This window comes from Chiloscyllium plagiosum, chromosome 1 (genome assembly GCF_004010195.1).
Source record: "Chiloscyllium plagiosum isolate BGI_BamShark_2017 chromosome 1, ASM401019v2, whole genome shotgun sequence".
Taxonomy (NCBI): Eukaryota; Metazoa; Chordata; class Chondrichthyes; order Orectolobiformes; family Hemiscylliidae; genus Chiloscyllium; species Chiloscyllium plagiosum.
The window spans coordinates 96,562,108-96,573,161 of NC_057710.1; the positions used below are offsets into that span (position 1 = coordinate 96,562,108).

At 42.9% G+C, this 11,054-nt stretch overlaps 1 protein-coding gene and 1 long non-coding RNA gene across 5 annotated transcripts in view; one reads left to right on the forward strand and one right to left on the reverse strand.

Moving 5' to 3' along the window:
- Positions 1-11,054, reverse strand: part of chrna9a (cholinergic receptor, nicotinic, alpha 9a) — an 86,876-nt gene that overhangs the window by 26,245 nt on the left and 49,577 nt on the right. For 3 of the 4 annotated variants that reach the window (XM_043692625.1, XM_043692614.1, XM_043692606.1), the window contains one exon: positions 6,632-6,739. In XM_043692625.1, the coding sequence (XP_043548560.1) occupies positions 6,632-6,698 (67 nt within the window). In that variant the 5' untranslated portion in view covers positions 6,699-6,739. Of the gene's footprint in view, positions 1-6,631; positions 6,740-6,833; positions 7,042-11,054 lie in introns of those variants that run through there. The other variant, XM_043692597.1, reaches the window with a different exon arrangement.
- Positions 6,972-11,054, forward strand: part of LOC122551021 — a 23,391-nt gene continuing 19,308 nt past the window's right edge. Inside the window, exon 1 of the long non-coding RNA XR_006311991.1 lies at positions 6,972-7,057. This is a non-coding gene — a long non-coding RNA (uncharacterized LOC122551021). The remainder of the gene's footprint in view (positions 7,058-11,054) is intronic.

Sequence of the window (11,054 nt, forward strand, 5' to 3'; positions counted from 1 at the left end):
GGGGAGGTGTGGGCGGAAGTCTTGCACCTCCTGCGGTTGCAGGGGAAGGTGCGGGGAGTGGAGGTTGGGTTGGTGGGGGGTGTGGATCTGACGAGGGAGTCACGGAGGGAGTTGTCTTTACGGAATGCTGATAGGGGAGGGGAGGGAAATATATCCTTGGTGGTGGGGTCCGTTTGGAGGTGGCGGAAATGGCGGCGGATGATGTGCTGTACATGGAGGTTAGTGGGGTGGTAGGTGAGGACCAGTTGGGTTCTGTCCTGGTGGCGGTTGGAGGGGCGGGGCTCAAGGGCGGAGGAGCGGGAAGTGGAAGAGAGGCGGTGGAGGGCATCGTCGATCACGTCGGGGGGGAAATTGCGGTCCTTGAAGAAGGAGGCCATCTGAGTTTTGCGTTTTTGGAACTGGTCCTCCTGGGAGCAGATGCGGCGGAGTCGAAGGAATTGGGAGAATGGGATGGCGTTTTTACAGGGGGCAGGATGGGAGGAGGTGTAGTCTAGGTAGCTGTGGGAGTCGGTCGGTTTGTAGTAGATGTAGTAGCAGCCACACCTCCTACATAAAATCTTAACCTTATTTTAAAAAAAGAGTGGGACTTGAGAAAAAGTGATACAAGAGATTGTAATTATACAAGACTACATTTTGTGCACAAACAGTTGTGTTGGTAGGTTAAAATGCTGATTTTTTAAAAAAAAACAAGAACCCTGAATATGCTGTAATGCAGGGTAGGTGGATTAAGACCCACATCTTCTAGTCTGAAGCTGTCAGCCAGATTAGTGAAGTATCCACCACCTGGAGGACTGCCTGCAATGCAGGAAATAGGTTATTACCTTCTTCGCTCTGCAAGAGTAAATGCCAGCATTTTCTCACTTGCTATCTCAAATATTGCACAACCAAGGTTCATGATATCACACTGCAGTTTCACCCAGCCTACCCTACCCCCACTAAAGCTGCATATCCTCTGTAACTGCTATTCACTCACTTGGGTCACCTCACTGCATTTTAGCCACATACACCAGCAGCTGTGGCAGCCACTTTCATTTCACAAAATCCCTGTTTTGTCTCATTGCAAACATAAATCTACCACAATAGGGCAGAGAAAGACAAGACAGGTTACATTAATATATGTAAGTCAGCCTCTCACCACTCAGTGACGAGATTCTCATCTCGCTGTTCAAAACTCAGGTGGAAAATTCAACCATTTTTCTCGAAGTCCATAATCTCATTTATCCAATCTAAGCATACTTTATCAATTGATTCATCATTGTCTATATCATTCTGGGTCTAGGAAGACTTTACCCAAAATACCATGAATGGTGGAACTCTTAAGTAACAAGAAAAACTGCTGGAAATAGCCAGCAGGTCCTGCAGCATGTGTGGTGACAGAAACAGAGTTACTGCATTCACAAAGGTAGCACAGCAAGTAGAACACTTGTAATTCAACTCATGGATGCCGACATCACGGACTGGGCCAGCATTTACCTCCTGTCTCTTGATGCCATTGAGAATGTGGTGCTCAGCTGACTTTCCGAACCATTGCAGTCCATTTGGCGTAGGTTAGCGAGAGAATTCCTGAATTTTTACTCAGCAACACTGAAGGAATAGGTGATATATCTCCAAGTCAGAATGGTGAATTGCTTGGAGGGGAACTTGCAGGTGGTGGTGTTCTGAAACTGAGTATCAATGATGGAGGGAGCAAATGTTGTAATGTGGTGTCAATCAAGTGGGTTGCTTTCTCTTGCATGGTGTCAAGCTTCTTGAGTGTTGTTGGAACTGCAATCATCCAGCCAAGTAGGGAGTAATCCATTATACTGATTTGTGCTTTGTAGATAGTGGACACTGTTTGGCAAGTCAGGAGATGGGGATTCTTCACTGTAGGATTCTTAAACTCTGACCTGCTCTTGTAGCCACATGATTTAAACTGCTAGCCCAGTTCAGTTTCTGGTCAATGGTAACCACTAGGACGTTGACAATAAAGGATTCATCAAGGCAGTGACAATGAATGTCTGAGGCAATGGTTGGATTCTCTTTTATTGAAAACTGGCACCTGTGTAGTGCAAAGATACTTTTCACTGTCAGCCCAAGCCTGGATATTGTCCAGGTCTTCCTGCTTTTGGACATGGACTGATTATCTGTATCTGTGAAATCATGAATGGTCCTGAACATTGTGCAATCATCAGTGAGCATCTCTACTTCTGACTTATGTTGGAGGGAAGGTCATTGATGAAGCAACTGAAGATGGTTGGGCCGAGAACATGACTCTGTTGAATTCTTGCAGAAATGTCTTGGAGGACAGATGACTGACCTCCAACCACCACACCAACTTCATTTGTGTCAGGTATGTCTCCAATCAGTGGAGAGAGAGTGACGTCCCCACTCCACAACAGCTAACTCCCATTGACTCAAGTATTGCTTGGACTCCTTGATACCACACTCAAATGTGGCCTTGATGTCAAGGACGGTCACTCTCACTTCATACTTGAAATTCAGGTCATTTTCTGCTTTTGAACCAAGGTTGGAATGAGGTCAGGAGTGAGTGATCCTGGTCGAATCAAAATTGAGAGGCAAGTACAGCTTGATCACTTTACTGATAATCCAGAGTAGACTAATTGACTCTGTGTTGGATTTGTCTTGCTTCTGTGTGGAGGATATACCCAGGCAATATTTCATTTTTGGGTAGAAGGCAGTGTTGCAGCTGAACTGGAACATCTTAGCCAGGGGAGTGGCATTTTCTGGACTGCACGTCTTGTCATGTGTTGTCCAGGCCTATAACCTTTTAAGTATCCAATGCCTTCAGCCGTTTCTTGATGTCAAATGGATTGAATCAAATTAGGTGAAAACTGGCATCTGTGATGTTGAGAACATTTGGAGAAGATGGATTCAAATGGCTAGGAAGAGTGTCCCACAGTCAGCATCACATTGAAGCAATCTGGATAACGTTTCAAAAGGGGATGAAGAGCAAGAAAAAGCAACTGATTGGCTGAGTAATTTATACTATTTTTATTGCTTATAGTTTTGTGAGCATTTTAACCTACCAAAATAACTGCTTGTGCACAAAGTGCAGTCTTGTATAATTACAACTTCTGTGAAATGAGAGTCTCTTATATCACTTTTTCTCAAGTTCCACTCTTTTTAAATAAAGTTAAGGCCTTAACACATGTCTTTTTAACATTCTTAGTCCTGTTTTGCACTGTGATCCTGTTTGATTCTCTTCTTTGAATTCTCAGGCTATCACTTTTCTTCTTATTTCCCATTTTGTCATTTGTTTTTTCCTTTGTTTCCCTTTCTTCTGTCTGCCTGTCTAGGTTCCCATCCCCTTGCCGTTTTAGTTTAAACCTCCCAACTGCATGAGCAAATATTGCCTCAAGACATGAGCTCCAGTCCTGCCCATATGCAACAGGTCCAGCTTGTACTAGGCCCATCTCCTCCAGAACTGGTCCCAATATCCCTGAAATCTGATTGCTTCTGTAATTCAATATTTGGTACGTATGTGTTGTTTTCCAGTAGGTGCTGGTTTGAAGTTCCCCATTGGCTGCTTGCTCGACTGTAACATCAAGGAATGGCAGTTTGTTGTTGTTTTCCTCCTCTTTAGTGACTTTTATGCCAGTAAGGGTATTATTAATGGTCTTGAAGGTTTCCTTTAAATGGTTTTATTTAGTGATGACAAAGGTGTCATCCACATAGCGGACCCAAAGTTTGGGTTGGATGGTTGGCAGAGCTGTTTGTTCAAGTCTGCATTATTGCCTCTGCTAAGAATCCTGATATCAGAGATCCTGTGGGTGTTCCGTTGGTTTGTCTGTAGGTTGTGTTGTTGAAGGTGAAGTGTGTGGTAAGGCATAGGTCCACTAGCTTGATGATACTTGTTGATGAAGCTAGTGGTGTTTGGTGTGTGTGTCTTTGGGTCTTCTAATAGTGTAGTCAGTGTATCCTTGGCCAGGTTAATGTTGATTGATGTAAACAGGGCTGTTATATCAAAGGAGACCATTACTTCATCCTCTTCTATCTTAGTGTCTTTGATGGTCTTCAGGAATTCTCAGGTGGAGTGGATGGCATGGCGTGAGTCTTCTACTCAGTGTTTTAGTCTTTGGTGTAGTTCCTTGGCCAACCTGTAAGTTAGTGATCCAGGTAGCAAGACTATGGGTCTGAGGGGGGCTCCAGGTTTGTGTATTTTGGGTAATCCGTAGAAGCATGGTGTTTTGGATCCACTTAGTTTCATTTTTTGGAAGTCAGTCTTATTTATTTCTTCAGATTTCTGAAGTTTCTTGAGTAGGTCTGTGATTCGGTTCTCTAGTTGTGGGGTCAGGTCTGTCACCACTTATTGGTATCTGTAAGTAGTGCATTTGCTTTTTCAATGTAGTCTCTTTGATTTAGAATGGCTGTCAAGCATCCTTTGTCTGCAGGGAGGATAACAATGTTTTTTTTAGTCTTTCCAGTGCTTTCCTTTCTTGTGTGCTTCTTTTCTTTTTTCTGCTTAATGTTGGTGCGACTACTTGTCTGGTGGTTTGCTGGGTTTCTTCTGTGAGTTGGTTGTCTTTTAGTGTTGTTTCTATTGCTGCTAAGAAATCTTTCTTGTATGCATCCTGGCAGTTGTAATTTAATCCTCTTACTAAAATGGCTTTTTCAGTGTCTGTTAAGGGTCGGTCAGATAAGCTTTTTATCCATGCTTCTGTGTTGTTACTTTGTGTAAGTTTGTCTAGTTTTTTCATTTTCTGTGTGTTTGTCACTGTCTAATATCTATGGCTTGCTGTATTGTGTCTGTCCGTTCATGGTTGATTGCATGACTGAGTAAAGATTTTTGGTGCAAAGTTTCCCGGTTCTATTGTGGGCATCATTAATCATTTCTCTAAGCTTTCTGCGGCCGTTTTGCTCTGCTATTCCTTTGGTTAGTGGGGTGATAAGACATTTAGGTAGTACCTGTTTTCTTAGGCATTCGTGCAGGAAGTACAGCTGTTCACAGGTGGCACTGTCGGATGGCATTTGTTTCCCACTTGCGGGCCATTTTTCGTATATTGTGCCCATAGGTCTTCGCAAGTTTTGAGAAGATTTGTAGCTCAGGTTGAGGTTCTGGATGTAGGTTTGCTCACTGAGCTGGAAGGTTAATTTCCAAATGTTTTGTCACCCTACTAGGTAACATCTTCAGTGGGCCTCAGGCGAAGCACTGCTGATAATTCCTGCTATGTTTGGGTTTCTTTGGGGTGGTGATGTCATTTCCTGTGATTATGTCATTTCCTAGAAGCATAGCATTGCAACCGAAACTCTATCAACAAACACATTCAGTTAGACCCCATCTACCACGCCGAGAAAAAGAACAGGAAGTGACTTCACCACTGGAAATGACATCACTACTGGAAATGACATCACTAACCCATACAGAGATAGGAAGCAGGAATTATCAGCAATGCTTTGCCTGAGACCCACTGAAGAGGTTACCTAGTACAGTGATGAAACGTCTGGAAATGAACCTTCCAGCTCAGTGAGCAAACCTACATCCAGGACTTATGGATGGTGCTGGTGTTATCTGGTATATTTCGTGTAAGATTAAATTCTGAGAGTATAACTATATCAGGCTGTTGCTTGACTAGTTGAGAAAGCTCTCTCAATTTTGGCGCTAGTCCCCAGATGTTAGCAAGACGAGTTTTACAGGGTGGACGGGGCAAGTTTGCCATTGTCATTTCTAGTGCCTTTGTTGATGCTGGGTGATCTGTCCGGTTCCATTCTTTTGAAGCCATTTTAGTAGTAAGCATATGTGAGTGGCTTGCTAGGCCATTTCAGGGGGCATTTAAAAGTGACCACAATGCTGTGTGTCTGGAATCATGTGTTGGCCAGACCAGTTAAGAATGGCAGTTTACCTTCCCTAAAGGACATTAGTGAACCAGTGTTACATGACTTTTAATACCAAATTTTAAAATTTGTTTTAAATTCCACCAATTGCCATGGTGGGATTCAAACCAAATTCCCTAAGAAATTTAATGGTCCAGATACAGTGGGTAAAAAGACATATTAGATACTTTTCTGCACTGGCCTAGGTTATAAACACAGGAAGATCATGCTAGAACAGAATAAAATGCTTGTTAAGGGTAGTTAGAATGCTAAATCTGATTACCACATCATAGCAAGAATGTGATCACACAAGACAGCATACAGATAAGATTTGACGTTGTTGCCAAAAATGGAGAATTTTACATGAGTAAATAGGTAGATTGTCTGAAACAGAAGAGTTTGACAAAAGATTTAACTGGGATGCAGGAGTGGCTTACACAGAGTGAACACAAAGAGCATATTTCCTTTAACAGAAAGAGTGAACTAATTAGGAAAGAGATTTAATTAACTGATGAAAACATTTTTGGATAATGTAGAAGCAAAATTTTAATCTTAGAACATGGTGGGATACTAAGAATTAATATCTAGGGTGGAAATTGATGTAGAAACGTTCAGCACATTAAAAGCAGCATGCATTTGAAGTATCGTAACCCACAAAGTTATAAACAAAGAGTTGGAAGGTACAATTAGACTGCATAGTTCTCTTCCAGCTGGCTAGATTGTAACTAGATATATCTTGGGTTTCCAACAATTCGGTATTTCTGAAACTCATTGCAAACGTGCTGATAAAACTAAGAGCCAGAATAATAACAGGCCTTACCCAGAATGAAAAGTGCAGTCCAGAGGAGCATCAGTTCGTACGATAGGAGGCAGATGTACAGTTTCATTCTGCGACCTCCCCCCTCAAATCCAGTAAGGGGACGTGCTTCTATAAAAAATAAAATTGACCGTTACTTTTGATAGCGATAAAAGAACGCATATGAACTTCACAGACATATCCACCAAACGTGCTGTGATGTTACCGTATATGTTGGAAAGAGTAGCGTCTATAACTCGCCAGGTTGCTCCAGCTGCTCCGAGTCAGAGCTGCGCGTGCCCAGGTGAGTGGCCGCGTGCCGAGCACCAGGTGGCTGCAGCGTGGTCATTGCATGCTGCAGGTAGCAAACTCTTCAGAAATACTTCTCGAAAATTCTCCTGAGACCAGTCTTTGCGGATAGTGAAACTAATCCTTTAGGTGCTACTCGCGGTAGGTTATTTTAATTGTAATCCGCTAACGGCAGGCATTTGTTTCGGCGCAATAGCCTTGTAACTCGAGAGCGAAATGTAACTGGCCAAGGTTAATGATTTAGGGGCGGGTAGGAGAGAGAGAAGGGTGGCCAGGGATGCAAAGAATTATATTACTGAGTGAGCAGAGCCAATGAATTATGCATCGTGGTGCAGACAGTTCGAAAAGAACTCGCTAGCCTGCAGCTTGTTAGGATCATGGGCACTCTTGTGTCAAACTGACAAGGCTTCATTGACGCCATTGAATTGGAAATGCATTTTTATGGTAGGATTCACAACAACGTCTAAATACTGGGCAGAATCAAATAACGTGCAAGGAAGAAAACAGTTTATTTTTAAAAATAGTCTCTTTGTGAGCTACAGTGGACATTACCAGCACGAAACTACAGCAACACCCCCACCCACCCCGTTTGACTTTTTCAGGAATGCAGTTAATTGGTGGAGGTCGAAGTAAGGCCAGCTCTGACGACTTCCAACATTGAGAGCTCCAAGATTGATGGGGTCAAGAGCAATTACAAGATTCATTTCTTGTGCCCAGAAATAGTACTGTCACTAGATCCAGCTATCCACCTTTTGCAGCATTAAAACAGATCCTGTTCTACTCTTTGTGTGTCATGCATTCCACACTCCCTGTGTAATTCCAATGTCGACCAGGTTTCTTAGGCCAGGTGCTGAATAGAGTCTGTGAAATCTCACCGACACTGAAGGAAGGGTGGAATCAGACAGCGGCTCAAATTTAGGAAACAAATTTCTAGACCATCTTGAGAATGTAGCACTTACTAGGACATCATTTTATTCATTATGGGATGTGGTCCTGGCTGGGTGGGTTTGCCCGAAACGTTGATTTTACTGCTCCTCGGATGCTGCCTGAACTGCTGTGCTTTTCCAGCACCACTCTAATCTAAACTCTGGTTTCCAGCATCTGCAGTCATTGTTTTTACCTAGCATTTATTTGTCCTAGTTGCTCTATAGAAGGTAGTGGTCAGTTGCCTCCTTGAACTACTGCTGTCCAATTAGTGTAGGGGTGCACTCAATGCGGTCAAGAAAGCAATTCTGAAGTTTTGGCCCAGTGACAGTGAAGCAATGTTTCCAAAGAAAAACAAAGAATGATACAGCACAGGAACAGGCACTTTCACCCACCAAAACTGCACTGACAAATTATGCCTTTCTAAACTTAAGCCTTTTGCCTCTCCACAGTCTGTATCTATTCCCTACCTATTCATACACCTATTAAGATGCATCTTAAATGTTGCTGTTGTATCTGAATCTATCACTTCCTCTGGCTGTGCATTTCAGACAATTGCCACCTTCTGTGCTTAAAAATAAACGATTCTCACATTTCCTTTAAACTTTTCCCTTTTTACCTTAAACCTATGTCCCTTAGTAATTGGCATCTATACCCTGGGAAAAAGCCTCCAACTACCCATTTTATCCAAGCCTGCCATAATTTTGTAAACTTCTATCAGTTCACTCCCTCAGCCTCAGAAGTTCAAGTGAAAACAAACCAAGTTTTTCCAATCTCTTCTCATAGCTAATACCCTCTAAACCAGACAGCTACCTAATGAACCTTTTCTGGACCTCCCCCAGAGCCTCCTCGTCCTTCTAGTAGTGTTGTGATCTGAACTGTACACAATATTCCAAATGGGTCCAAACTAAAGTGCAACATGACTTGCCAATTTTTATATTCTATGTACCCTGGTCAATGAAGGCAATCATGCCATACACCTCCTTGACTACTTTATCTACATGTGTTGCCACTTTCAGAGAACTGTGGATCCATACACCGAGATCCCTCTGTATGTTAATGCTTCTACGGTTCTGCCATTTACTGTATACTTCCCTCCTGTATTGGACCTTCCAAAATGCATCCCCTCGCATTTGTACAGATTAAGTTCCATTTCTCCACACAAGTCTCCAGCTTTTCTATGCCCTGCTGATTCCTCTTATGATCCTACTCTCTATCTGCAAATCCCCTAATCTTTGGGTCATATGCAAATTTACAATCAGGCCATCTGTGTTCTCCTCCAAGTCATTTACATATTTTGCAAACAGCAAGGGTTCCAGCACTATCCTTGCGGAACACCACTGATAACAAATCTCCAGTCAGAGATTTCGTACAAATTCCCAGCAACTTCCTCACTTGTCTCCCTCATCATTCTGGGATAGATCCTATCAGATCCTGAGGACTTGTCTACCTTAATGCTTTTTAAAACACCAACACAACCTTTTTTTATGTTGACAGACTCCAGTCCCTTCTTAATATTTATCGATGTTGGCCTTTCCCCAATTTACCATTACCTGAAGACTACTCTTATCCTTATCCATAAGTAATTAAAAAGTATGGAATTATGGTCACTATTCCCGCAATACTGAATCTTTGATCACCTGGCCAGGCTCATTTCCCAATATTATGTCTAGTAGTTTCTTGGTTAGATTGTTTATATATTGCTTCAAAACTTACTCTCTTCCCTGTCATATGCCTTGCATTAAAACAAATACACATTGGACTGCCAGTCCTACAGTGTTCAGTACCCTTACCCTGTCTCTTCTTCCTCTGAGCCTTATTGGCCTTAGTTTCTAACCCCTCCTTCATAATTTTATTTGCTGACCACTGCTCAGGTTCCTGCACTCCCACCACACTAGTTTAAACCCTCCTGAATGACAGTAGTAAATCTCTCTGGCAGGATGTTGGTGCCCCGTCAGTTTAGGTGCAACTCATCCTTCTTATACAGGTCCTATCTGGCCTGGACAACATCCCAATGATCCACATATTTGAAGCCCATGCTCTTAAACCAGCTCTTTAGCCACATGTTTAACTGTACTATTTTCCTATTTCTAGTCTCACTGGCATGTGGCACAGAGAGTAATTCTAAAATTACAATCCAAGAGGTCCTGCTTTTCAATTTACTTTTCAACTGACATCCAGACCCCTTTTGCAGAATGTCATCACTCTTCCTGTCATGTTCTTAGTTCCAATGTGTACCACAACCTCTGGCTGCTTGCCCACCCTGTTTTGAGAATGTCCTGTGCCCACTCAGAGACATCCTTGACCCTGTCACCGGGGAGGCACTCCATCTCTTTTGCAGCCGCGAAAATGCCCGTCTATGCCCCTAACTAAAGAATCCCTTTTACTATTGCTCTACCACAGTTTGACTCACCCTGCTGTACACTGAGCCAGCTGTGATGCCACCATTCTGGCTGCTGCTGTCGTCACCACACGATAAGCTACTCCCTCCAACTGTATCCAAAAAGGTATGCTTGTTAGAGAGTGGGATAGCCACAGGGGACTTCTGCATTGTCTGCTACTTCTAGTGCTCACCCATCTATTTTCCTGAACCTTGGATGTGATCATGTCTCTAAAACTCCTGATGCTTTCCGCCCTCTGTATGCTCCTAAGTGTGTCCAACTGCCATTCCAACCAATCATGTCAGGATGGTGAATGGTTTAGAGGAAAGCTTGCAAGTGCTGGTGTTTGCATGAATCAGCTGTCTTTCCTCTACATATTCATAGTCATGGGTGTGGAAGGTGCTGACGAGAGAGCCTTCATGAATTTCTGCAGTGTATCCATAGATTGTACATATTGCTGCTGCTACTGAGCATTGGTGCTGGAGAGAGTGAGTATTTTTCATATAGCGCCAATCAAGCAGGTTGCTTTGTCTTGGATGGTGTCTAACTTGGAGTATTGCTAGAGCCGTATTCAGCTCTATCAAGTGAAGAGTGTTTCATCACACTGCGGATTTGTTCCTTGATTATTTGAAGTATATGATATCCAGACATTTAAGGGTAAATTTTATATGTACAGATAGTTCCACTATAATGCCATAGTTGCATCCAGCAAACCCTTGCTTAATAGAAAATCACTTAATAGAAATAATGGGGCCCATGGGAAAAGTGGGGTTAGGAAGGTGTTGGAGGGTAGGTGGGGGGGCGGTAGGGGCAGGGGGCAGTGTTGGACAGGG